Source organism: Cinclus cinclus, chromosome 12 (assembly GCF_963662255.1).
Source record: "Cinclus cinclus chromosome 12, bCinCin1.1, whole genome shotgun sequence".
Lineage (NCBI taxonomy): Eukaryota > Metazoa > Chordata > Aves > Passeriformes > Cinclidae > Cinclus > Cinclus cinclus.
The window spans coordinates 15,173,902-15,201,864 of record NC_085057.1 but is presented as its reverse complement, the minus strand read 5'-3'; the positions used below and the strand labels follow the sequence as shown (position 1 = coordinate 15,201,864).

The following is a 27,963-nucleotide window of genomic DNA, read 5'->3' as shown; positions in this document are numbered from 1 at the left end:
CCCTGGGTTGGTGAGTATGTCCTTTTTCCAAAAATCAAAGCTCAGAAATCTTGTGAAGGTGTTTTCAGGCTGTGTTAATGCACTGGATTGATAAATGAATAAAACCTAACTCTTCTCAAATGTCAACTTGTACTGAATTAGCTCCTTCTCCAAGGGTGGGGTTTCTTGGTTTTTGTTATACTCAGTAAAACTTGGACGTCAAACTGGAAGAAGAGAGCTCAGCAAAAAGGCTTTTGACAGAAGCATAGAAAAAACTGAAACCATGAGAGGGAGTTCACTGTGTGTCTGTGCAGTGCTGAAATATTTAATATTTTTCCTTCAATCTGCAGGAATATTTTAAATTGTGCCCTGAAAACTTCAGAGATGAGGATGTCTATGTGTGCGAGTCGCGCTATTCTGCAAAGACAAAGTCTTTTAAAAAGATTAAACTGTGGACTATGCCTGTGAGCTCTGTCAGATTTGTCCCACGAGATGTGCCCCTGCCTGTGGTCAGAGTTGCTTCTGTGTTTGCCAATACAGACAAAATAGATGAGGAAAAGCACAGTGAAACACTGGAGGACAGTAAGGTGGGAGAAAGTATCCTTCATCTTGAAAAGGTATGCAAGGGGAACGTTGGTTACATTTGACAGATAGAGAATGACAAGGTATTAGCCCTCGTGGCTTCAGTTTCACCACATCCAGACACAATGAAACATAAATGGATATAATATTTCTGTTATTACTTATATTACAGACATTTGTAAACTAACACAAACAAAATTAAATAGGCATAACAAAATAATAAGCTGTGTAAGTGTTTGTTACAAGCCTCTTTCTTGTGATGGGATTGGTTGTGTTTTTCACCACTGCAGAAAATTACACTTTTGGTGTAAAGCCTGACCTAAGCCTAAAGAACCAGTAGAACTAGAAGTCTAATTTTAGATCATGGCAGTGCTGAAATGCTTTGTTGTGTAGCATTTCAGTAAAACAGTCAGTAGCTAGGCAGCAGTAAGTAATACATAATATTCTATTGTTTGTGGCCTGTTTGTGATTGATAACTGAGTAGGTTATTGTCAAAATGCTTAAGAATATTTCTGTCCAGCATAATGGATAAAATGATTCATTTATTGGACCTGGAGTAAGAAAAATCACTTTAGGTAAATGTATGAAAATCAGCCAAATTTAATTAGCTCTGTCTGAAATAAATTTAGAGCCATGAAAAAATAAAATACTCATAAAAATGTCATAAATTACTTTTAAAAAAGTGAAAAATCCACTTTGCATTTTCTAACAGAACCTGAGAACACAGTACCCAGCACACCCATTGTCAGCTTTTGTCAGACCTAGTCTGTATTAGTGTATTTATTCACATCATGACAAAATATAGAATTAATTGTACTGAGAGAACTAAAACTCACAAGATCTTTTCCTTCCATGCCTTGGTGAGACTGCCTGTGCTTCCTTGGCTTTCTGGAATCCCAGGCTGAAAGTTTTAAATGAGGCACAATTTGAGTTTTTACTAAAAAGTAAGAAATTAAATGGGGCAGGTAGTATGAATTTGTAAGCAATACATGGAGTGTTCATATTATTGTATAAGAGAGTTGAATCATTATATTTTTGTGTCTCTTAGCTTGGCCAGATATTCAGTTCTTGCTTCCTAAGCACATTACTGGGCTTTAAACCATCAAAGCTAACAAGGCTTGGCTTGGCCAGTTTACTTTGAAACACTTGAACAAAAAGGGACCTGTAAATTAACATTGTGGCAAAATCAGAGCTTTGTGAAATAGGAAAGCTTGTGACAGACATGGAGGGTATCTTTGGCTTTGCAGTTTTCATTCAGGAAACTTTTGCACACACTTCTCTACTTAGTGCTTACACCTAATTGTTAACATAAGGATAGAACAAAGCCTTCTACTTGTACTTGGCGTATCTTTATTTCTGTGCTTGGTTTTCCTCCTTCTTCAAGTTTCTAAATCCTTCTTCTTCTGCAGGACAAAGAAGATGTTCCAGTAGAAATGTCCAATGGGGAACCTGGTTGCCATTACTTTGAACAGCTCTGCTACAATGACATGTGGCTGAAGGTTGGGGACTGTGTCTTCATAAAATCACACGGGCTGGTGCGGCCTCGTGTAGGAAGGTAGGGACAGCTTCTTGGTTTGCAGTTTGCAGCTGTAAAAATAACTTGGATGAAAGAGGGGCTGGTTGCAAAAAGGTATAAAAGAAGATAGGAAAAATATGAATGAAGTGTTACAAGGTCTTGATAGACTGAGGTGGAATTTTAGCTGCCTAGTAAAAACCTGGTCCAGTTGTACAGTTGGAATTGGCTGTTGTGTATTCATTTTCCACTGATGGTCTTTCTGAACACCCTACTGCCTCATTTGGGAGAAAAAGGCCTTTCATTTATGTTGCTGGTTTGGTTTCTTTGCAGAATTGAGAAGATGTGGGTACGAGATGGAGCTGCGTATTTCTTTGGTCCAATCTTTATACACCCTGAAGAAACTGAGCATGAGCCAACGAAAATGTTCTACAAGAAGGAGGTGTTTTTGAGTAACTTGGAGGAGACCTGTCCCATGACTTGCATTTTGGGTAATTATTAACAGTTTTGTTCTGATGGACATTTTCTTTCCCTACACAATCTGAAGTGATTGAAGGCTATGTGTAGGCTTCATTCCAAGTATTTTTCATTGGGGGAGGGAGGAGATATTATTCAGTTTCTAATATCCATTCCTGCCTGTGGGATTTGTGGTGACAATTTGCTGTAAAGAAGCTTTCTTACAATGAGGTAATTACATGTGTGATATGAAAGTGAACATTGTTTGCAGCCAGAGAACAGAAAACTCCATTATTCTTGCATATTAATGTAATTACTCCAGTACATATTACCTGGAAAGTTGAAAGGAGTAGGAGTTTGAAATTTGATTTGTTGCAGAAGATGATGGCTGTGTACTTTGTTTTGGAATTACAGTGCTGTGATAAATATAATAACTGACAGTGATCGTGAGGGCTCATGATTTGTGGATTCTCTAGTTCTTAAAAAAAATCTGAAAGCTGCATTAAGTTGCTGTAGGTTTCTTGTGAATAGCACTGTTTGATTGGAATATCAATTGATGCATTCTCTGTAGTTGTGCCAAATGCCAGGAATCTTCCAGACTTACGAGACAGGCAAAAAAATGGACTTTCCACACTTCAGAAAAATATCTGCAAGTGTGGGCTGCCTTCTTACCCAGCTCTTTCATTTCTGCAGGAAAGTGTGTCGTTCTGTCATTCAAAGACTTCCTCTCCTGCAGACCAACAGAAATCTCTGAAAATGATGTTTTTCTTTGTGAGAGCCGCTACAACGAAAGCGACAAACAAATGAAGAAATTCAAGGGATTGAAGAGGTTTTCACTGTCTGCGAAAGTTGTAGATGATGAAATATACTATTTTAGGTAAAAATGTGAGGGGAATGAGGGGGTCACCTGAGTGCTCTTCTGGATTGTGGTGGGCTAGCAGCTAAACCCCTGTCAGCCTCTTGGTCACTGCCCCACACTGGAATAGGAGAGAGAATCCGAAAGGTAGAAGGAGAAAAACTTCTGGCTCAAAACAGGAGTTAAAACAGTTGGAAAAATGGAGCAAGGCTACATGCACAAACAGAGCATGATAAGCAATTACTTCCCTACTTTACATCAGCAGGCAAATGTTTAGCTGTTTCCTGGAAAGCAGGGCCTTGGCACATGGAATGGTTGCTGGGAAAGACAAATGCCATAACCCTGAATGTACCCTGTCCTCTCCTTGTCCCCATATTTTATGGCTGAGCATGGTGTCAGAGTATGGAATATCCCCTTGGGTGGTTTGGCTTAGCTGTCCTGGTTGTTTCCCCTCCCAAATCAGCCCCAGCCTGCTAGGGCACACAGTGGGAAGAAGGAAAGGCCTTGATGCTGAGCTGTTCAGCACTAATTACAGCAGAGTGTGTTATCCACACTGTTGTCTCACAGATCCAAAACACAATCCTCTCAGCTGCTGTGCAGGGAATTAACCCCATCCCAGCCTGACCAGGACTTCCACAGAAATCAGAGGAGTAATTTCAGATAACTACTCTCTTGGGAGGATATCCAGATAGCATCATTCTTTTTATGGTCTTAATACCAATGGATGTTTTCTTTTTCTTCGTCTGACTTCAAGAAATGCCATTCATTTTATCAGATTTGTACATTCTCTTGGATATTATGAAAATACTTAAGTCTTCATGATGAATGAGGAAAATCTTTCAGTGAACATTCATATTAATAAAATAAAAATACTAAGTTCTAACTTAAGTAAAATGTGAAATCTAAGGAACGTTTAGTGTTGACTGCCTTCTATTGTAGAAATTAAGTACTTGTATTGAAATCCCCTTCTAACTCATAAAAAAATCCTTCTAACAAGTGACTGAAATTAAACACTGGCCATAGACCCAAAATTACTTCTGCTCAGCGTTCTGAAAGAGAACACATCAGAAGTCACCATTGTTTCTATATTGTTCAGTCAGAAATTGAGAAAAGTTGATTTTCTCTTCAAAAACAAGTTCTTTCCCCTGTAAGGTATGAGTCTGTTCTCATCTGCTTTTTGTCTTCCTTGTCCATTTTCCAGAAAACCCATAGTTCCTCAGAAAGAGCCATCTCCTCTACTGGAAAAGAAGATTCAGCAGCTGGAAGCAAAATTTGCTGAGTTGGAAGGAGGTGATGAGGACATGGAAGAGATGGGAGAAGAGGAAGGTGATATGACTGAAACACCTTCTATGCCTCAGCTTCAGGCCCCCTTGGCCAGTGATTTGGATATAATGCCTTATACTCCACCACAGGTAAGGACTTTCCTTCAGGAACCCTTAAACCTTTATATCCCACATTCTTTTCCGAATCCAAATGAAGAAAATAACATTTTATCTTATACAAACAAAGCATTTATGCTGAAGTTTACAAGTGTGTGGAGTAAATGGCAAAACAATTTTGGCATGTCCGATATGATATCAAGGTGATAGTGTTTCATTCCATTAAAATATTTTTAAAGGAAATCATTCAGCTGAGGAAAACTCAGGGTACATTTTTTATGTATTAGTGTTGTTTCTGATAGTAAGGTTTTCTGTGACACTTGTTCAGAAGTATCAGGTCTTTAAAGTTAAAACACAAATTTTCTTACATGAGCCTGGAATTTGTGTAACTGAGCGTGGAAGCAGAGTGAGGAACTGCTTTAGCTGGAAATCCAACTAATGAAAAAGGTTTGTTTGCAACTGGATTAAACCCGTTATCTGTGTTATCACACTCCCACATCCAAGCTATTGCCAGCCTTAAAGAGGCAATGGGAATGATTTACTGGGACCAGGAGGGAGTTTCAGACACTTTTGTGACCAGCAATATGGATTTCTGCTGCATGGCATTGAAAGGATGTCACCCCAGGGTAGAAATGTCTTTGGATGTTGTGAAAGAGTTGCTGAAGTTGAAATCTTTTGCCTAGTTTGAGTGTGATGTTTTGCTGTGTGGGCAACCACCAAATGCATTTTCCCTTGCAAAGCTGTTCACTGCTCTTGTTTAACATGCTGGATTTTACAAGCAGCTTGAAAATTCTTGGAGAGTATTCCAATAGAAGTGGAATTTTATCTAACAACTATTAAACCCCAGAACTTTTAATTTTTTTTCTTCTGCCAACAAAAGTTCTTATAACACCTAAGAGGAGACAGGACAGGTGAATATTGGTATTGTGGGGCTTGGCAGATAGGTGGGTGATGCTTTCCTGCTGCAGTTTGCTGTGAATCAAGTACAAAGTACTTAAAATAAAAAGATGTGCAGCTCATTCTTTGCTTCAGCAATATGGCTGAGAAAAGGCATAAAAGGGGGTCCTGGCTGATTTCTTCTTTTAACAAATCTGAAAGTAAATATGCAGTTGTCTGGCTCCAGTGGAAATGACTGTTCATTTAAAAATGTGTGGCAGATGGAAAAGAACAGAGAATGCAAGAACCAAATTTGGAATTCTTATGGTTTCTACAAGTCCTGTTTGCCCTTCCAAACTGGTGGGGAGGCTTTTACTTTAGATTAGTGCTATCAAAACTGTTGCAAGAGCTATATAGGCTAAAATAGCTGGTGAACTTGTAGCTGTCAGTTTGCAGAGGTATCAGAGGCCAAAAACGTGATTAGATTTCCCTCTTGTTGGTTTGAGAACTCTTCATCTGCCAGTGTGGGCTTGCCCAAGAAGCCAGGGTGGAATTGTATCATCCCAAATCCTGTGTGGAGTTGTCTTTTGTCTTTGGCTTCATAATGAAAACTTCAAGGATGGATTGCAATTTAGTACAGTGAAGTTTAGAATCACATTTAAATGGGCCTCAGTTAATCTTGCTTAATTGTTAAGCAAGACTTTTTAAGTATCTTGGTATTACTAAAACATTTTTAGCTGAGAGGAGAGTGTTGAGCTATGGGGTCAAAGCAGCAGGTGGAGAGAGTCAGTAACATGGCCAGCATTTCAGGAGAGGAAGGAAACAACTGAATATATTTTTGTTTCCTATCTTGCCTCCACCAGGTACTTGGAAACAATGGCACTTTCAAGATGTGACAGATTTGTAATGTTTGGGGTATGAGAAGGGCTTTCAGAGGGTTTTGATGTGATGATACATTTATAGGTCTTATTGGTCAGAGTATGGATGAATTAGGGTTTCCTGTGACAAATATAGATAGAAGGACCTTCAAAAAGAGGCTTCAGCTGCTGTATCTCAATATAGAGATGTCAGAATAGGTTAATTTTTTGGCGGCTGAAAATACCAAGGAGCTCTCAACAGGGGCGTATTAGGAAAAGCAAAGGAGCAGAGTTTTTGTTACTGATAAACAGAAGAACATGATGTGAACCTGTGATGCAGGTAAACAGTGATCAACAAAACTGGGCTTTGGTTTTTCAGGGAGAAATGGCTACTTATGTAATGAGAAGTGAACACTAGAGAGAAAGGAAGGTCTGGCAGGCAAAATAACATTTAGAAGGAATGAGGGAGAGTAGGGATTGCAAAGGCCAAGGAGGAAGTGGGGAAGCATTTTCCTAAAATGTGCAATGGCAAATAAAATATTTTACTCAGCTTGTGTTGGCAACATCTCTGAACAGCTCAGTGGATGGAGTCTGTGACATGACACAATTCCTTTTGTTCTTTTCTGGCCTTCTCTTTTGTACACTTGTGGTCATAACTGCTTTTTCTCACAGTCCACTCCCAAGTCTGTTAAGGGCAACACCAAGAAGGAGGGATCAAAAAGGAAGATCAACATGAGTGGGTACATCTTGTTTAGCAGCGAGATGAGAGCTGTGATTAAAGCTCAGCATCCTGACTACTCCTTTGGAGAGCTCAGCAGACTTGTAGGAACTGAATGGAGAAACTTGGAAGCAACAAAGAAAGCAGAATATGAAGGTAATTAAAAACTGAGATGCTGAACTCTTTTCTGCCTTTTTTTTTGTTTCTCAAACTTTCTGTTGTTGAGATGACAGGTTTAATAAAAGAAAATATTTATGTTTGTGTTCTGGATCTACCTTGAAAAGAACTTCATATTGAGAGATGACTGAAGAGGAGCAAAGTGCATGTTTCAGTTACATAGAGCACAACTGATAATTTAAATGTCTTTGCCACAAATAACCAAATTAACAAAGACCAAGAAAATGGGGACAAATTAGAAGTAAAGGGGTATGGATCTCCTGAGCTAGAAGTCAGTTGGAAAAATATTTTGCCAAGGTTTCCTTAAAGAAGGATTGAGGGGTACAAGAAGCTCTTGAGAGCTGTAGCAACAGATAAGAAAGGCTTACAGGAGAGTGGGGAAAAGTTCATTATTAACAGTATTTATAGAGTCCTAAGAGGCTTTGGACTGTACTGTAAATATGACGCATTGTCCAGTGCAGTATTAATCAATTCTTGTAACTGATTTTGTCGAGAGATTTCATAACCTGAAGAAAGCCTAGGAATATTTCATAATCATGAGATACTTTAGATCTATCTTTTGTCCCTTTCTTCCCTTCTTTTCCTCAGTCCCTTTCCCTCCTTTCCTTTCTTTGCCTTCTTCCTTTTCTTCCCTCCCTCCTTTCCTTCCATTCCTTCTGATAAATAGTCACTGTGTTTTAACTTGTATTCGATTAAAATAAAATACAACTGATCTTTAACAGCCAGCCCTTACCCAAGCCAAATACATGGGCTTAACATCCATAGTTATTTCTCTAGTTCTCTAGCATGTCAACACTACTAACTACTGTATTGATGCAACTTTATTGAAATAAAATGCTCCTTTGGATAGGAACATTTCAACACCCTGGAAGGTGATGGCCCAATTCAGTTATAACTTTGAAAATGAGATTTGATAGGTTTTCTGCACCCTCATAACTTAAAGGCAGCTTTGATCTTGAAGCTGGAAGCTTGCATGCTGTCACTGTCCACTCTCAGCCACCTCAGTCCTTTCTGAATTTTCAGTAGCACCTCTTTGCAGCTCTGGAGGGTAACACAGCACCCTTTGCTCAGTGCAAGTTTGCTTTGCAAGTGCTGTGAAGGGAAACGGTAACACTCTTCCTTTGTGAGACTGCTGGGGCCTTACTTTGTTCTGTAGTTGTTTCCTTTTACACCCTTCTAGGTGCATGTGTGATCTTTTTATTGGCAGACCTGTCCTTACAGCCTCATCCTTCAGCAGGAGGATGGCTGGCATGTCACTGCTTCCTCGCTTAGAGCAGCTTGAAGTCCTGCACTTCTGCAGGAAGGCTCTGTTTGTCCACTGTGTTAATGAGTGTCTGTGTGCTTCCATTTTAATCTTCCTTCTCAATTAAATTTTTCCAAAGCTTTTGGAGTTTGAGCTTCAGTTTCCCTGGCTTGGTGTCTGTCCTGAACTAGACCTACTTTCCCTTGGTTTTGAGGGGTTGGGATGGGGTAACAAAGTGTTCATACTGTGTTATCTTATCATGTGTGAAAGGAGAGAAACTCTACTCCTTCTGCTATGAGGAGTCAGAATTCATGTGTTCCCTGGTGTGGATGTGAACCAGGGAGCAGGGAGTGGGCATGGTTTGACATCTCAGTGAAAAAAGGGCAGTGCTGTTTTCTGGTGAGAAGTAGTTTACATTTTAGATCCATTCTGACCTACTGAAAGTTTTGTTTGGTTTATGTGCAGGGTATGAGTTGTTTTTTAGCAATAGTTAGGCAGAGAAGAGGCTGTGTTGGAAGTGCCTGCATGGCTAAATAAAGTAAATTAAAAGAATGCATGGGATTGAGGGAAAGGCCTGTTTTAAGGAAAAACTCTGTTCAAAGCCAAAGGTCTCTTTCCAAAGGTCTCTTGGGATGTGTTGGAAATGTTTGAATTATCTGAAGTCCTGGCCTATGTGATTTGGGTTTACTATTGAGTATTAGGGTGAATGCTTTAGGCTGAACTTTTAGATACCTCCTCCAGTTCCCTTTGACAGTGTTATTCCATTTGTTACTTCTGTGGCAGTCAGGGCATGGGTAGGGGCTAGGTAAAACTTGAGTACTCTGCTACATCGGGTCCTTCTTCAAACCTCAGCACTCTGGAGTCTGATAAAGCTGAACACTTCACAGTAATTTCTCATTCACCAGAGTGTCCCTTTTGCTTTTGTCTGACCATTTTTTGTTTTTTAGCTGGCCAAAAGTAGGTGAGAGTCAGAACCACTGCTTCATCTTTTCCCAAAGTGCTTGCTGTGCTCTGGAGAGGATGTTCTCATTTTTCTACTTCAGGATCTACCTTTAAATATCTTGTATTTTGTGCTCAACTGCATCCGAGTTGCCTGTGTTAAATGTAGAAGTTTCTCTGCGTCGTCATCACTGCCTGAAATTGCAGAAGTGGGAAGAAGGAAGGAAATGAAACTGGTCTTTGAGTGTATGGAAGTAGTGCTAGAAGCTGCACAAACAGGTTCTAGAGGAGTCAAAAGTGTGATAGATGTTCAAAGTCATGTCCTAGAGGAAGTGGGTAACACTGGCAGGATGCATAACTTAATCTCCTTGATGAACTTCTTCTTAGCCTTCGTTTGACAGAGGACCTTGATTGCTGGTTTAGTGGCAGTTTCCATCTTTCACCAACTGCAAGAGAACTCATAGCCCTGCATTCACTGTTGTTAAAAAGTGCTGGAGATGTATCCTGCATCCATTTATTCTTCTTTGTTCAGACACAACATTCAGAGTAAACAAAGCAGGAACTTGCATGCCCCCAAAGCACCTGGAGTGGGCATTCGGTATTTCTCCTTTTTTGTTTGCTTGGCTTTTGTTTGTTTTTTTTCTTTCTTCTTCCCATGACCCTTTGCCCTTCCCTTAATATAAAATTGTCCTCTGGTCAGATGACCCTGCAGTAGATCTTTTGTTCTTGCAGTCACAGTGAGAGACTTGATTGAGATAATGACCAGATTCATCGTACAAAGGACACACATGACCTCCAGTGAGCAGCACAATGTGAGTTAGACATCTTCAGAAAAACAACCAACTCATAGGGGACCAAACGGGGAAATGACAGAAAGAGGCAGAGAAAAATATTTTTGGTTTATCAAACTGCTGCTTGTTATGTTCCAAAAGCTAAGGACCAATCTGCACTAGGGAAACTTTACAAATGCTCCCCGATTTTGCCACCACTCTTCAGCTGCATCAGTAGTAAAATACACGGGGAGCCCACAAATGACCGTGCCACCAGCTGGCACTGCTGTCTGCTCTTTGCAGCGTTCTTTAGGGCACACCTGTTAGACATGGGGCTTCAATTCCCACAGCAGCTGGTAGAGAATCCACCCAAGAGCTGCTGGCCTTGGCTGCAGCTGGTTTGGCTGAGCCAGTGGTGTCAAAACAGGGAATGTTTTGCCGTGTCCTAGTGCGGACCAAGCCTAGTGCTGGACTGCTGCTTCATGTTGGTAACACTGGTGTTATTATCATCAAATTTGTTATTTTCATTTTTAAAATGAAAATTTATTTTATTATTTATTTTAATTTTTTTTTAGGAAGAGATAAAACTTTGTGGAATTTTTTTCATGAAAGGTTCTCTAAAAGTCTTAGCTGCAGCCACATGAAATCAAATCATATGCTGTATTAAAAAAGATTCATCTGTTCTACTTTATATTTGACTAAACTATGCCAGTGTCTGACTAGTCCTTTTTAATGAACAGATAATATTTTGAAAGTCTGGGTTACAAAACAGAACTGAAAATCTAAAATACTTTTACAGAGCGGGCAGCTAAAGTTGCTGAGCAGCAGGAGAGAGAGCGAGCAGCACAGCAGCAGAATTCCTCCCCCCGGGCAGGCACTCCTGTCGGGGCTCTTATGGGGGTGGTGCCGCCACCAACACCAATGGGAATGCTCAATCAGCAGTTGACACCCGTTGCAGGTAAAACGTAGGAGCTATGACCATTTTTTCCTCATCCACTTTATCAACCCCCTTCATAACTCTGAACACTCTCTTGGGTCACGTTGGAAGCAAAAGCTCAAACTCTTCAGTCGTTCTTCATGATGAACGTGCCTAGTGCAGCGGTGGCCTGGTGTCCAGCGTTACTTACTGCAGTGGAAGGAGCCTGTGCAAAGTGCAGGGAAGCAGGGTCCTCCTCGTGCAGTTCCTGTTCTGGTAGTGTGCAGTCATGTTTATTCACTCTGCCCTGCGGAGCTCACCTTTAGCCCTGCTCTGGCAGGAGGGCAGCAGCTAAGTAGTCTTCTAGTGCATGCAGCATTGTGGCAGTGGTAAAGCAGGAGGGAGACTGTTGGGGGTTTCTCAGGGAGATGAGAGGCCAACAGAGTCTAACCCAGATTTTAAATCCAAGCAAAAACTTTGTAGAACTGCCTCTTGGGCACTGGTAAGCAGAGCAGACCAGGATCTAGAGCCATTACAGAAACAAAGACAAAATGACAACATTGCTGGTTTTATCAGGTTATTTTTCAGAATAGAACTGAGCTTGGAGAACTCTTCCACGAGGTCCCTGTTGCTGGGTGTTGAGCTCGTTACCAGTTGTAATCCGGCTTGATTTCATAGGGAGTATGCTCGGAGTAAGTATTTTCAGGATCAGATCTGAAGACAATGTAGTCCACTGAAGACTCTTGTATGGAAATCAGCCATACATGGGTGAGAAAATTAATTAGGTGTGACCTGATAGGTTGTTTTCTTTCCCCAGTTTCTAATTAAAATAAGAATTAAATTGCTTCAGTTGAGGTCAAAATACTGCCGAGTAGATAAAAATGAGTATTTGGAGGGTTTTGGTTTGAGTTTTGGGGTCTTTTTAACTTTCCCTTAAGACATTCCAATTATTCAGTTTATTCTTTTGTCATTTTTCCTTTTCTTTCTCATCTCACAGGCTGTGGCCTTATTTCGAGCTGACAGCCTGAAGCGTTTTCATCTCTAAATCCCCTTTCAGTAAATAGGCTGCATGGATGTTTAACTGAAGGAACATTCCTTAGTTGGTTCATGATTTCCAGGTTACAAAGCATTTGTTTACACTGAGTTGCATTTTTATTTTGGCTTTTTTTCACTCTGTTCATGATAATTTCCCTCTGAACTGTTTGCAGTTGGTGTATGTTTGTGTGTGTGTGTGTGTACACTTATCTGTGCATATATTAAGAAAAAGGAAAAATAGTTTCCCAGTGCTGATCTCTTTTGTGAATAATTTACTTCAATCTAGAAAATGTAGAAATATCATCCTCTTGTGGTTGTGTTTTCTTAGTTTGGTTCTTGGGTTTTTTGGCACTGAGTCACTTTTCCAATTTTTGGAGGCAGGTGTTGATGGGCAGTAATACTTGCTGTTAACTCTTCCTTAAAACTTCCCCGAAAATATGCATTCTGCCAGTTACACATGCTACCTTATTTCCTGTGGCAGCAAACCTCTATTTCAGACCATTGTCTTATTAAAGCAGATCAACACTTAAGGCTCTTCACTTTGGCTTTGGGAAACGCTTCCTTAAAATAGATGATGGAGCAGATCCTTTTAAACTCTTCCTACTTCTTTGGTCCATTTGAAAAACACAGTCTTTCATCTTTTGGTTTTCACAAGACCTACTTGGAAGTATCTTGTTCTGTTTGGACCTCTTTCATATCCTCCTCCATCCTTGGATTGCTTTTCACTAGTTCAGAGAGCTTCTCCATCACAGAACTTCTTTATGGCCCACAGGGCCAGGAAATCTGGAAGCCTTCTGAGATGTTTCTCTCAGTGTGCAGCACTTATTGCAAAAGTTTACTTTATCTTATGTTGTTATAATAAAAAACAGGAGAATAAGTAGTTTCAATGACAAATCACAGTTGTGGGAGCTGGAAATAGTTTGGCCATGTTTGCTAGTTTGAAATAAAAGTTTGCAATTCATACATGGGGTAAGAAAATGGCTGCTCTTACTCAGAATGAGCTACAAGAACTGATTTCTCATGGAGATTTGATGGCATCTTTATTAGCCACTTGTTGAGTATTTTAATTGGAAATGTAGAATTAGGCTTCCATGATTGATAAATATGTGCTTGATTCCGTGGAGAGTTTTTTGTTTGGCTGTTTTAAAGCTGCAGATCTGCGTTAAGTGCACTGAAGATGTGGAGCAGCTTGGGGTGCACTGGAAGTACCAGGCAGTAGCTGCAGTGTGAAAGCTCTTTATGCCAAGGAGGCTGTTGTTGTGTTTCTTCCTTTCATTTCTCCACTGGCAATACGGATTTCCCTGTAATAAAGAGGTTCAGAGAAGGTTCCAGATATTTGAAATTGGTACCCACAGCATATATTACATGTCATTCTAGGTGCCCTGTGGAAAATGAAGGCTCAAGGGAGACAAGTTCTTTATTTTCTTGGTGTTTTCTCCATGTAAAGCTTTTGGGATTAGAGGTTTCTCACTTCTGTAACATCCTGAGGAAGTGACAGGTTTAACTTTTATTTTGGAGCTGCTCCTCCTGTTAAGACCCTGAGCTTGTGGCAGCTTTGTTCTCAGTCAGAACTGATGAGAGTTTTTGGGCAGTCTTCATTCCAGAAATCTGTTCTGAAAGTTGCTTTTATGAGTTACAGGGAGTGTGGCAAAGACTCAGTGGTTTCTTGGAGCAGACAATAGAAGTCCCAATAAATCTGCATTTCTGACTTACCTCATCTCTCTAGACCTGCTTCTGTCCTCTGTCATCTTTTCATTGTCTTTCTAACTCCTTTCCTTGCTTACCTGGCAATGCATCCATTTAAATTAAACATTCCAGGACCTAGCAAGCGTAGTGCAGTGATACTGTGTAGGTTCACTACATGGATACCAGAAAATCTGAGCCAAAGCCAGAGAAAGCTCTCAATTTTCTTCCCTCACATGCAGAAAACTAAATTTTCGAGCAGCAGCACAATGCAGTGTGTGCAGTGTCACTGATTTTCCTCTAAAGATACCTTGCAGACATGGACAGTGAAATTCTGTGAGGGACTGCAGGTGCTCCTTTTAAGTCCTTTCACTTCAGTCTAATGCCATGAGTGTAAGTTACTGCAGCCCAGCACTTCATGCCCAAGTTGAAAAAATTGTGTTTCTGCCTTAGTTCATACTGGAGATGGTTTAATAAAAATCACCCATCACTGACTGTCATTAGTTTCAAGTATGTGAATGTTGTAGGGCTTTTGTACATCACTTTTGCATGTGTACTGCAGGAAAATGTCTGGGCTTTGATTTTTGTGGTCTCTGAACTAGCCCAGAGAGCAGGGCTGTCCGTGGGGCTGGCCAGTCAGTGTTGTGTTTGTAATCTGTACGCAGATGGCAGAGCTTTATTAAAGCTGTATTAAAACTGCTTGCATTAGTAACATTTAATTGTGGCTGAATTTATTCCATGTGTTAACATATCTGAGTATTCAACATTTATTGCCTTGTGAGAAACATACAAATACACTAAATACTAATTCATCAAAAGTATAGTGTTTCATATTTACAGCTTTTACTTTTAGTTTTTTTGTTTTTTGTTTTTTTTTGCAAGATACTAATTGTAGTATTGCCTTGCTGTACTAAAGGTGCTTTTTTTTGTGTGTGTGTGTGTGTGGATAGTGCATGTCTGTGCATACTGTGTAGACCATATTGCATGTTATTGATGCATGTTTGAAATTTGTTGTGTCCTTCAAGGCATGATAAGTGGCTATCCACCGGTGCTGCCACCTTTGCAGGGCCCAGTTGATGGCATTGTTAGCATGGGCAGCATGCAGCCACTTCACCCAGGGGTGCCACCACCCCACCAGCTCCCGCCAGGTATGCCAGGCATCCCAGGCATCCCACCACCCGGTAAGAGCCTCATCCTCATTGCCTCTTTATTTCATTGTCATGTTCTTGGTTTAACCCATTGTTACAGGAGTTCTCTGCAGCTTGTTCTGGTCGTGGCTTTGGTTTGTGAACACACACGCCAGCACTGCTGAATATGAGTGGTGTGCAAAACACTGACACAACAGCATGTCCCCATAGCCTTTGGGGAAGGGGCACTGGAGAAATGTGGTGCTGCTCCAGCAGGAGTTCTGTTCCAGCCAAAAAAACCTTGATGATTGTACTTGAGTTTATCAGAAGTGTGAAAAGGTGAAATCAGCCTGTTCGTATCCTTTTGTCATTTGAACAGCATCTCTGCACTCATCCTGTTCTTATTTGAAGTGGACTAATAAATGAAATTTATTGTTCTCATTCCTTACTGAAGTCTTTTGCAGTGTGTTTATGTCAGACTGCACTGAAATGAGCCTGGTCATGTAAGACTCCTTGGCCACTGGGGCACTGATGTGTTACTGTAAAATAGTGTTCAGATTAAAGCTTGCTGATAGAACAGTGACTGGAAACATGTAGGGACAAGATGAATTCAGTATTCTCTGTGGCCCAATTTTGAATTGATTTTTGAGAGCATTTCTGCTGCATTTGCTGTGATTTTGCCATGCTTTTGGTGAAAAGCAAGGCTTAAATGAAACAAATATTTTGCCAGTGTTAATGCCATTAACGTGTCCCAGTTAAGGGGAAAAACATTCATCTGCCCTCTGACTCTGTTTCCTGCTGATTCATTTTTTACCTCTGATAACTCATGTGCCTGTGAAAAAGATGTGCCATCCCTCTGTTCAGCAGTAAGCAAGCTGTGGACAAAATGGTCTCATTTGCCTCCCCCTACCCCCTTGCAACAGTATTTATCAGAAGCTGTGTTAAGAGTTTTATCTGTACGTAAATCATTTGAGCTGGGGAGTTTTTGTTTGCATGTCTTTTATGAAATCCATCAGCGTTACAGTGCAGCTTGGCTGCAGTGCACGATTCCCTGCCATGGCACCTAGAGGGAGCAGGACAGCAGCTGTGCAGTGACCCTGAGCACACATCAGCCAGACTTGTGGGAGTTCACGTGAATCCAGGACAGTGCATCCCTCTGAAGGGCTGTTCCCACTGCTGGGGGCTGGGTGTTTGTGTTTAAAACTGACAGGATGGATTAGCAAAGAAACAGTGTCTTGAGGAGGAGTGGAGTGCTGAACTGGGCACAGCCTGCTAAGGGTGAAGCTGTGCTCTGATGCTGGGGAGGGTGCCCTCCTCCAGACCCCTTCCCTCTGGACTAAAAATAATTCCGCAGCTTGTGTTACCAATGCTTTTCCCAACTTCTGACACACTGTTGGTACAGAAACATTTAAAATGGGAGCTGTGATCAAATGAAAAGAGCATTTGAGACATGCTTTAGTGAGTGAAAGCCAGTGGCACATCCTTTGATCACTGATACAGAAATCATGCATTTAATTCATGTAAATTAAACTCTCAGGAAGAGTACAGTTAGTCTGCAGTTTTTCCAGTGTATGAACATGAGAAATGGCACAAACAGAAAGAAAAGCAGCAGCACACATAAGTTTCATTTTTTTCAGACCAGAGCATCTGGTATGTAAAATGTCAGGAAGTGCATTTAGATCTGTACATTTTTGTGTGGAAGACTAACACAGTTGTGCTGCACTCTGTGCAATAGGGAGAAGTCCCAATATGCTTGAGAAAAACAGCCTTTATTTTTTTGACATTGATTTCAAATATTCATTGTTCTGTATTTAAGGCTATTGAAGCTTAACCTGCAAGCTGAATTTTGCATTAGAGAGATCTAACTGAATTTGTGCAAAGGCTTGAATTTCATCCTGCTGTGAGCATGAACATAGTTTACAAAACTGAACACAAGGAAATGTAAAGTGTTGCTAAGACAGATCAGCATTTCCTTTCTTAAGGAAAGGACTTCAGGAAGATCCTGTCAAGCCAAAGGTGTATATTATAAATGAAAAGATGCAGTCAGGCAATCACTAAGTAACATGAAAAAAAACCTGAAAAGCAAAATTTGTTCAGTTTGCATGTCTCTAATTAAAATAATTCAACAGGCCACATATCAGTGTTTGGTAGTTGTCATGCTGGCTTCTTTATTTTCATTCAGAACCTTGTGAAGTTTTTTATTGGGGGTGAGGGGAGTATTTGAATGTTGTACATCTGCTTAAAATAGCTGTGAGCAGTGATATGAAAGTGTAAATGAAGACCAAAGAGATATTTGTCACTGCTCTGAAGTAAGACTAATTATTTTATATTTTGGAATATAGGTGTTATAGGCCAAAATGTGTCCCCCATGGTAGGCACTCCAGCACCAGGAGCAAGTCCTTTTGGACAGCAGGTGAGTCATTTTTGCATTATTTAGGAGGCTCTAAGGCTCAGAATCAGCATTTGAGCAACATCCCAGTTCAGACATGTAGGGATGCACATAGGCTTGCTCAGGGAGAACAGAAATGAAATGTTTTGGTGTGTTTAGAACCAGTTAATATCTCACACTCAGAGAGTTATGTCTGTATTTGGTGGTTGAATTGAAACACTCAGAAGGTTTGTCCAGCAAGGTAACTTCAGTATAAACAAGGCAGTGTTTTGTCTTAGTTTTCTACTTAACTGAATCATTTCAGCATACTGTGAAACTGCTGATAATTTAGGTTTTGTGTGCTTTGTGACACAGAGAAGACACTGCCCATTTTATCAGCTGTTGATGAATAGGTAAAAATGTTCATATTTCACAAACTGATGAAGCAGATGTTCATTGGCAGCTCAGAATTTGTGAGTTTGGGTAACTGTGATGATCCGATGTTTCTTCTCAGTCATTAATGCAGATTAACTGTAGAGAACATTTCCAATTTTATTGCCTAAATTTTGGCTTTATAAAGAGAAATGTGGTTTTGGCTGTGTTGAGAAAGGGTTTAAAGAAAGGGAGGGAGAGTGGCTATGCACAGGCAGATAGTGGTAGGATGGGGGGGAATGGTTTTAAACTAAAAGAGGAGAGGTTTAGGTTAGGTGCTGGGAAGAAGTTATTTATTCAAAGGCACTGACACAGGTTGCCCAGAGAAGCTGTGGCTGCCCCACCGCTGGAGTTCAAGGCCAGGTTGGATGGGGTTTGCAGTGACCTGGGCTAGTGGAAGGTGTCTCTGCAGATGACAGGGGGTTGGAATGAGAAGAGCTTTTAGGCCTCTTTCAACCCAAACCATTCTGTGAGTACCAGAAGTTAAGTGGTAAAGTGCTGATGTCATGACATTGAGTTTCTCCAGACCACGGGATGTCCATGCTAAGAGTACTCAGTACTACTGGTTAATCACAGTGGTAGGAATTCTTCTGTGTGACTGGGAATTTTCCTGCCTGAGATTTTTGCCTGACAGTGATTCTGTGGAAATAACCCAGTTGCCCAAGGATCCGTGGCAGTTTGGATTATATGTTCTAGAGTTAAATTTTGCACTTCACAGACCACAGTATTTCAGATTGAATTGGAGAAAACATGAAATAAGGAGGAGATAAAAGTTGCAATTAAGGTTAGAAGATATATGGTGATGATAAGCAGAGTATATTTACATAAATCAGATATATGAACAACAGCTATTGAGTATGAATGGTTGGTTTGCACTTCCTCTCTCTGTGCATCTCCTGGCCAAAGCCGGCATCTCCAGGGAAATTTTCTCAAGCTTTTGCATGTAACCTCGGTTAAAACCCCATTGCTTGAGGATGCCCCGAGGCTGGGGTGTTCCCTGCGGTCCCTGGGGATGTGACCCCTGGCTGGCTTTGTGTTTCAGATCGGGATCCTGGGCCCGCCGGGTCAGCAGGCACCCCCACCATACCCCGGGCAGAGCCCTGCCAGCCAGCCCGTGATGCAGCAGCCCAGCACCCCCATGTTTGTCTCCCCTCCACCAAAGACACAGAGGCTCCTCCATTCTGAAGCCTACCTGAAATACATTGAGGGGCTCAGTGCTGAGTCAAATAGTATCAGCAAGTGGGACCAGACCCTTGCAGGTAAGGCTTTGGGTTCCTCGTAACCGATTGTTTTTGCTTTTATAGAAGATGTGAAGTAAATCTGCTGTTTGCTTTTTAAAATGTATGTATGCAATTAATTCCTAAAGACAAATCAACAGACTGAGAATATGTATGTTATCCACAGGCAAATTCCACCGGTGTTGTATAAACCTAAGAATCAGTGGTATGGGCTTAAACACTAAGCAAAAATAGAGTACCTGTTGGATCCCAGAAACCTGGGGTTTTCAAGCCTTCTGTGTTTTTTGGAACTGACCCTCTGGAGAACACTGCTTTTGACCTGAGGCCTTGGAGAAGGCTTCCAAATTTGAGTGATGAAGTTTTAAAATCATGGGTGTTTAGTTAAACAGAAGTGTGTGCTTTCACATGGTAAAGGGTTTTAAATTTGAGGGTTTTGTAGTATAGTAATAGGTATAGGACAAGATGGAGGATTTTGGGTGGTGTTTTTTTCAGTGTTCGTCTTTCTTCTTCCTCCTCCCTTCTTTCTTCTTCCTCCTCCCTTCTTTCTTCTTCCTCCTCCCTTCTTTCTTCTTCCTCCTCCCTTCTTTCTTCTTCCTCCTCCCTTCTTCTTCTTCCTTCTTCATGGGTTTCAGGTAATAGTTTCTGGTTGGTCAGTCAGTGTCACACTGAGAGTCATGGGAATTTGGTTATTGGGTTAAAAGGATAAATAATATAGGTGTTAATTCTCTCTTGGACTGTTTAGCCTTAAGAGACCTTGTGGCAGCTGGATCTTTCTCCATTTTTCTCACTTCTAGCAGGTAGCTAGAAGTGCTGTTGAACACTCTGTACTTTTTGATAAGATTTAATAAACAACTAAGCCCGAAAACGAGAAAATCTGTTTCCTTAATGTATTTTTTAATCCTGGCTCTCAGTGAAGGCAGAAGAGACTTGAGACAAACCGCCAGTTAAGTGGCGCAAACTCCCGGCGCTGTTCCAAGTATCTTACACTGCAGAGCTACATTTGCCTTTTTCAGGGACAAAGCAGTAGGTAACTGGCCCGTGTTTTGGATTTTGCAGCGCGGAGGCGAGACGTGCACTTGTCCAAGGAGCAGGAGAGCCGCCTGCCCTCACACTGGCTCAAGAGCAAAGGGGCTCACACCACCATGGCTGACGCGCTGTGGCGCCTGCGGGACCTGATGCTGCGGGACACCCTGAACATCCGCCAGGCCTACAACCTGGAGAATGTGTAGGAACAGCACCCTCCTGGCCAGGGGCTCGTGGGACAATAGCTGGTTTAGTTACTCGGTGGGAAGAGAGAACCAACAATAATTTGTATTGCGTTTTACTGTACATTGCAAGACCATTTTTATATAAGGACACTTTTAATAAGCATATTTCACTTTTTGTTATATTAAGTTGACTTTATCAAATACACGGATTTTTTGCATATGTTTCCTTTGTTTGGACGGCGATTTCATAATTGGTTGAGTGTAGTCAAGGATTCATCTTTCTTATACTTTATTGCTGAGAATCTGATGCCATTGTTTTTATATTAAAAAAAAAAAAGGAAAACAAAGTCTTTACAGATTGATACAGTGGAATGTGAATTAGTCATAGTTTACATCCTAGAAGAATGTGTGTACCTGTGCTTGTGTGCTGGCCACTTCAGGCAGAACTGCTCGGGTGTGAACAGGGAGGATCTCTTATAAGAAGCTAAAGGTAAGATGTGCTTTGGCACTAAGGAAAATTGGCGTTCCGAGTCAACACCGAGGTGGCAGAGTGGACCACAGCAGCCCTGGAAGTGCTGGTGTGGACGGGACAAGGGTGTCTCCACTGGTCGTGCTGTCCAGTCCTGTCCAGTTATTTAACTGTGTAGCCAAGGCCATTGTGATCCTAAATCAGTACCACAGTCCCTGTGCTGGCAGGCCCTTAGAGGAGAAGTGTTTCATCTGCCATGCCCTGTGCTGGAGGTTCTGTGATGTCCCCCACACCCAGCAGTGAGGCAGGGAATCTCCTTCCCTGAGCAATTCTGTCTGTGCTGGGAGACGCTCGCAGAACTCGGAACCAGCCCAGGTCTTGGAAGGTAAGTTAGGGGAGAAAAGTGGACTTGTTCTGTTAGTGAAGTAATGTGATTTCTTTTTTTTTAATTCATGCATACTCTGTTCATGATTGGGCATTGTAAGACATTTTTTGTATGCTTTCTTTAAGTGTTTTCATTAACCTTAGTGAAAGTTTTGCAATGCAAATTTGAGTGAAATTTGATGCTTAAATTAACTTGAAAGTAAAATACTACTGTATGGTATGGTATGGTATGGTATAGTATATGTAAGGTCAGCATACCCAGTACATTGGAGAAATACAGTATACTTGCATTGCAGCCTTCAAAGGGTTTGGGTTTGTTATGTTTTTTGTTGGTTTTTTTCCTTTTTTTAAATCTAAGTAAAGTAGATACTGACTCTTCTTGCCAAATTTCAAGGTTGTGGCTGCCTTCTGCTAAAGACTTACCTGTCCTCATAACTAACCAACATTTTGGACTACAAAGTTATTTGTTTAAAGGTAAATACTTTCATTTATTTGATTCTGGAAAAAGAATTTATACTTTTGGATTGCTTTAAGTTACTGGGAAAGCTCTATTAATTTGGGAAGTCAGCAGTAATGTAGGCACTGCAACTCAGCCCAAATGAACTGGTTTACTGATACACATCATATATGCTAGAGATGTTCATCATGTGGAAATGAGTTCTAAAGTCTGTTAATACAGAACATTCTCATTTCAGTATATTTGGCAGAAGGTTAAATTAAATCTTTTCCTTCAAATACTGGATATCTTGGGGTTTGTATGGTGATGTAATTAATACTCATGAGGGAAGTGACACTTGCAAGTATAAACTGTGATTTAATTTTACTGGCCAGTTCCTCTCCCTCTCCTATTGCAATCCTCCAGTCATTGCACAAAATACCCCAGGTAATTACAAACAGGCACTTAAAGACAGTTTAGGTCAGATGTGCAATGGATGTGAAGGAAATGGAACAAAACAGCATAAAGGGAAAGGACAGTTTTGAACTCTACAAGTAGCACACCCGTGGTACAAAAGAAGAAAATTCTTTACTGGCCTATATAAATGACCAAATTTATTTAATAAAGTAGAAACTGAATAGTCTTAGACCACCATTATAAAATGTGTTTAAGTTACCATAGGTTTTGCAGTTTTTAGCCACAAAGGTGGGATGTTGAAGTGAATCAGGCAGCAAAATCCTAGTTTTTTGAGCATTTGGAACTATCATGGATTGTACTAATACACCACCAGATTCTCCTACTTCTCAGCATTAACAAAAATTACACCAAAGAACCTGGGATGAATTTTAATTAAATTATTGTTTTATTTATTTTCTTTTGAGGACTGGATGGGACTCCCTTTGGAGCCTGTATAACTCAGATGTTTAATTTATCTGAAGGTCAGTGACGAGCAGATGTGCACCACTGGCTCTCTCCTGCTGAGCAGCTGAATCCCTCCTTTCACTGCTCTTTCTGGCCCAGGAACAAGAGATTGGAAGTGCAAACAAAACCTGGCTCCTCCCTCAAGGCAGTGCAGAGCACTACCACTAAGCCACTGGGCTGGCTCTGATCAATTATTTTAAGCCTTATTTATTTCAAAATCATTTCTCTCTATACTGGAGGCATTTCAGTCGATTGCAGTGAAATTTAGGATATAATGGCTACAGTCTAGAATTCAAAACCAGCAAAAGAAACTTTTTTCACTCTGGTTTAAAAAAAAAAAAAGATATGTCTGTCTGTCTCTCTTTCTCTCTTTATGGGTGTTTGAGCCCCTCATCTGTTTTTCACTGCCGTTCATTTTACTGGCATAAACAAAGCTTTCATATTAAAACAAAAGGAAGTGTGGGCAATGGTTGGCTTCTGCAAGAGTGGAAAATAGATAAAACTAGGACAGGTATTTTCATAAACCAGTTGGAGACAACTAAGAATTATTTGTTCTCTTCCTCAGTCCTTCCCTTCCATGAGAAAATTTACTGTTCGTGTAAAAATTCAAAACGTTGATGTTGGTGACTTTTTTTCAGCATATGTTTTTGTACCTGGTTTATCCATGCTTGGCTTTTCATTAGATCTTGTACTCCTGAAGGCTGAGCTGCTAACCAGGTTTATAACATGTATGTACCATCACTTTGTTTACCTGAGTCTTTTTAATTTGAATAAAAATAGTTTGCAAAGTGTTTTGGATTAACCAGGTGTGAGTGTTCCATTAAGACTTCTGTTTATGATTTTATTTCAAGTAATTCTGGCTCTTGCTGATTCAGATGTTCCCAAGTCCCTGGTACATGTGTGCTTGTGTATGGATAAAACACCCTTTTTCTATTGTTCTGTATATTTTGAGATGTGCCTGTAGGTGATGAGAACAGTGGTCTTGAAAATTGAGCCATAAAGGAGCATGAACAGTGAACCTTGAAAAATATGTGAAGTGTTGGGAGCCAGCTGAGTCGAGGTGGTAAGATTCAGTCAGTCCCAGATGCCCCCTTATTAATTGGTTTGAAAATAAACAGCAAACCTTAATTTCATAAGGAAGCTAATGTGGTTCAGGACTGTCTTCCCTGTAGCTGTTTAATAGAAGAAATTAGATGAGTAACATGGAAAAAGCATCTTTTACACAACTAAATTAGAACCAGGCATAGAAATTTTCTGTACAAACTGCAAGAAAACTCAAGTGATAGGAACCTTTCAAGGTGCCTGGCATAAAAGAGAGCTATTTAAACAGTCAGAACACAGCACTATTTAATTAACACACATCCATGCTTTCAGCCTAGAGGATAAATGATGCCTTTCACACAGGCTGCCAGGTTCACAACACTTCTACCCTTCTGTTGCAGTTGCCCAGAAGAAACTTAACATCCACCAGGTCTTATTTTCTCAATCTGAGATTTTAAAGATCAATCATAAATGTACATAGCTCCCTCTTGGCTGCAAGTGCACAAAATAACTGAATTCCTGCAGAAGGAAGTGATGTGCTCAGCCCTGGGCTGGCAGGGCTAGAAGGGAAAGCTGTGACCCAGGCTCACTCCTGCAGCCTGGAGCAGCCCCACGGTGTTCCCTGAGTGCTGAGCCAAAGGAGAGCTCTTGCTTCCTCCCTGTTCCCTTTGCCACAGCAGACGGATGGAAGGGAGACAGGGATATGAGAGCCAGAGAGTACTGGGGAAGGCAAAGAGCTAGGAGTCAGCAGGAACAAAACTGCAACACCAAATGAAGACTTTGGCTGGGAGTGTAGTGATACCAAACTGATACCAAATCCCCGAGTGTGCTCAGCTGTGGAATGGGCTGGAATTCTGGAATGGGAAGTTGCAGCTCTTCTGATTTCCAGCATTAGTGAGAAACTGGCAAAATCTTAAAACGCCAGAGGGTCAGCGCCAGCAAACACACTGAGGATTGGAGATGGCAGCTCAGATTTCTAAATGTCAAGTTTCATATTCTGTCATAACAGATCTGTGTTGCCTGAAATGGAACAATGCCAACTCAGAGGATTTTATTCCTGCAGCAGTCACCAAGATCAGTGACACGGAACTCCCTGACACCAGACATCTTGTGAGTGACTGCAGCCTCTCTCCCCTTCTGTTTGCCCGGCTGGAGACATCCCAGAGACTTTTCTGATGTGCCTGGCACTCTCAGCTGCCAATGGGAAGCAGTCACTACAAAACAAGCATGAGGTCTGAAGTGAGAACTGGGCTTGGCTCACGGCTGTCTGGAACACTCTGCTACTCTTACAGGAGTGCTTAAGGGAAGCCACAGGAAGTTTTCACATCAGGCTCCCGAGTCCTGAGAAATAACTGGGGCACAGGGCTCTCGCTTAGGGGAAAAAAAAAAAAGACAACACCATATATTGCAAAGCTTTTTTTTTTTTTTTTTATGAACACAAGAGTTTCAAAAGGCTCAAGAAATAAAATCAGATGGAGATAAAGCTCAGCAGCTTTTGAAATCTAGCTTTTTTATTATTGCTTTATTCTTTAATGTATTGCTGCAGTCAGGATTGACTTCAGTGGGATGATCTGTGACTGCAAAAAGCAGTTTGTTCACCAGGTTTTGGGCTCTACCTTGAAACTAAAGTCAAAAGTTCTTATTGTCAAACAGAGGCTTTCCTCAAGTGATTCACTTGCTGCTGCTCAGTCAACATATGATGTGACTTTATATAAATTGATACGATTTAATTTCTATGATTTTATTCTGTCAGTTTTTATCTGTTGAAAACAGGAGTAGCACTAATCCTCCAGACCCAATCCTTGGAAGGCACAACACGAAGGTTCCCCTTTGTTTGCAAGTGGACACCCTGCACCTTGACCTCTACAGAGCTGCCCCTGTCTCTGCAGTTGAGGAAGGCTTAGAGAGGCTGACAGGAGGCAGCACAGGAACACCTGTAAGGGCACAAACTCCCTCGGATTGGTTTTAGGCTGGTCTTAAGAATAGGCTTCTTGCACCTTCAACCTGCACCCCACCCTTAGAAATTAAGCAATTATATCAATGTAGGATCCTAGAAAATTACACTGCACTGCACCAGACCTTGACCCCTCCCACACTCCTGCCGTCACTGTGCAGGGAGCAAACACTGCTGGGACACCACAGCCAGCCCTGTTTTCCTGCCTTGGGGACAGGATTCCCACCCCAGGACTCAGGCGTGACACTGCACATTCCTCTGGCCCCTGTCAGACGTGGGCAGCACAGCCCAAACACACGGGTCTCTTTCCAAGCACTGTGGGCTGAGCAAACACTGAGCAGTAAACCTGTGCTCTCTTAAAACTGTGCCACACTGCAAAGAAAACAAATCAGCTGCCAGAGCAGTTCCTCTAAGTACAAAAGAAACTAACTCCAACTTACAGTTTCCATTATGCTGAGATGGATGCACCATACCAAATACAACAGCCAGACTGTTTACTCAGTTGAGTTTATTTAAAAGCACTAAGCAAACATTAAATTAATGTCAGAGGCCCAAATGCAATGAAATTCTCACTTCATTTAAATACAAATATTACAGATGTGGACGAACAACACCGCCCAAACCCTCTGAATCTATCACACAAACGTGTAGATCACAGTTCATCCTGCAGAGCCAGCATCTTCCCCCACCATCAACGTGGCAGTGCTGCTGCTTTGGCACTTGAACAGCTGAAGCACTCGGGAGCTCCCCCTTGAAGAGTTTCAGCTAAAATTCCCCTTTCTCCATACTTGCCTCGTACTGTCTTTCAGACTGTTTCCTACGATAAACGTCATCTGCAGAAAAAAAATGGTTTACATTAGAGTTTCCCCAGTGCAAGATAGTGGTAAATGCATGAATCCTGTCATCTCTTTTTAGATTTTTCAATCCCAACTTCTCTTGCAGATGCTGACTGACACGCAACTGGAAATTCTACCAACAGAAATCCTCATTACCACTTAAAATAGCTCATGTTCTTTCTTCCATACGGGCTAAAGTTCTTCCCATCAGTCCCAATGAAACGTTTTTTCTAGGAAAACTAACGTGCCAGTGCAAAATAGTTGTTTCTTGTCTACCTTCCCACGAGGGTAATTAAAATTACAAATCCCCTATCTAGCTGAAGGGAAATTAAATAATAGGCATGAAGTCAATGCCTGAGGGCTTCCAGCTTGCCTTCAGTATTTTAGGCTTTTTTTATATAAAGAAAATGCAGGAATATTCCCACTTCCATGCCCTTCCCAGTCATTCTTTCTGCCTCCCTGCTCCCTGATAGCACACAGTTGAGCTGATACTTTCAGTGAAGTACCCAAAAATTTCTAGCAGGGTTCATTAAGGAAGGAATGTCACATTAGAAATAAATGCCATTAGCCAAGTTCTCTCTCATGAGACATTTTCATACTTATTAAGTTCTAGGTCACATTTCAGACGATGCTACACCTCTGCTTAAATGCTGGCAAACCTCATGAGTCTTTTACAATCCTGGCAAAATGGTTTGAGTTGGGAGGGACCTTAAAGATCACTCCATTCCATCCCCCTGCCATGGACAGAGACACTTTGTGCTAGACCAGTTTTCTCCAAGCCGCATCCAGCCCGGCCATGGACACTTCCAGGGGCGGAGCAGCCACCGCTTCTCTGGGAGACCTGTGACAGAGCCCCACAATCCTCAGAGCCAAGAATTTTTCTTCCTAGTATCCAAGCTAAACGTACAATCCTACAGCTACAATTTTACTCAGTACTGTAAACGCAGGATTTCTGTTTGTTTCTGCTGGGGAGGCAGAGGCCGAGGTGCCCGAACAGGAGCGGTGCGGCCGCAGGCCGGAGCCGGCCGGGCCCCGCCGACCCCGCACTCACAGAAGGTCTCTTTGCCGAAGCGGACGTTGATCATGAACCACTCCATGGCTCCGCCGAGCACGAAGAAGAAGGGCAGGAATCTGTAAAAGCCAAAGCGCCGCTGCCCGGGCACCAACCTCAAAAGGCGCTTCAACCTCTCGCTGACCGGCATGTCCGGGCGGCACCGGCGCCTTCGCCCTTCCCGGGTGGAGACAACAGAAAAGGGCGTGTGAGAGGCGGGACGGGACGTGCCGCAGTCACACCGTGGCCGAGGCCGGCGGCGGGCGAGGAGAGGGGAGGAGAGGCCCCGACCCCAGCAGGCCCCGCGGCCATGGCGGCCCCTCAGGCCCCGCCGCCCCCTCCCCCGAGGCGGGAACGCGCGGCCAATCAGAGCCGCGCCCGCCGCGCGCAGCCCCGCGCCGCTCACCTCCCGCGCGCGGCCGGACAGAAGGACGCCACGAGCGCCCACGTGACCCCCCAGCGCCTCGCCTGATTGGCGGGGGCGGGGCCTGGCGTGAGGGACCCGTGAGGGCCCCGGCC

The 27,963-nt window shown here is 41.9% G+C and overlaps 2 protein-coding genes across 15 annotated transcripts in view; one reads left to right on the top strand and one right to left on the bottom strand.

Annotated features, from left to right (window-relative positions):
* The window catches only part of PBRM1 (polybromo 1), a 51,555-nt gene extending 30,985 nt beyond the window's left edge, over window positions 1–20,570 (top strand). For 7 of the 14 annotated variants that reach the window (XM_062500813.1, XM_062500812.1, XM_062500815.1 and 4 more), the window contains 10 exons: window positions 330–596; window positions 1,971–2,116; window positions 2,408–2,565; window positions 3,224–3,407; window positions 4,588–4,798; window positions 7,171–7,372; window positions 15,005–15,160; window positions 17,449–17,519; window positions 18,949–19,165; window positions 20,201–20,570. In XM_062500813.1, the coding sequence (XP_062356797.1) occupies window positions 330–596; window positions 1,971–2,116; window positions 2,408–2,565; window positions 3,224–3,407; window positions 4,588–4,798; window positions 7,171–7,372; window positions 15,005–15,160; window positions 17,449–17,519; window positions 18,949–19,165; window positions 20,201–20,373 (1,785 nt within the window). In that variant the 3' untranslated portion in view covers window positions 20,374–20,570. Of the gene's footprint in view, window positions 1–329; window positions 597–1,970; window positions 2,117–2,407; window positions 2,566–3,223; window positions 3,408–4,587; window positions 4,799–7,170; window positions 7,373–11,144; window positions 11,304–15,004; window positions 15,161–17,448; window positions 17,524–18,306; window positions 18,309–18,948; window positions 19,166–20,200 lie in introns of all 14 variants that reach the window. The other 7 variants (XM_062500819.1, XM_062500818.1, XM_062500816.1 and 4 more) reach the window with 4 other exon arrangements.
* Window positions 20,571–26,045: 5,475 nt separating this feature from the next.
* LOC134048829 (ubiquinol-cytochrome c reductase complex assembly factor 5) lies at window positions 26,046–27,722 on the bottom strand. The gene is made up of 2 exons (XM_062500842.1): window positions 27,445–27,722; window positions 26,046–26,390 (listed from the first exon to the last, which is right to left on the bottom strand). The coding sequence occupies exons 1-2, from the start codon at window positions 27,593–27,595 to the stop codon at window positions 26,323–26,325; spliced, it is 219 nt and encodes a 72-aa protein (XP_062356826.1). The 5' UTR covers window positions 27,596–27,722; the 3' UTR covers window positions 26,046–26,322.
* Window positions 27,723–27,963: the final 241 nt, after the last annotated feature.

What these genes read in the sequence shown, in the direction of transcription:
- LOC134048829 (XM_062500842.1), bottom strand. Translation starts at nt 27,595, where the DNA reads ATGCCGGTCAGCGAGAGGTTGAAGCGCCTTTTGAGGTTGGTGCCCGGG. An exon ending in CTTCGGCAAAGAGACCTTCT is followed by an intron (nt 26,391 to 27,444) that starts GTGAGTGCGGGG and finishes TTTTTTCTGCAG; the next exon opens with ATGACGTTTATCGTAGGAAA.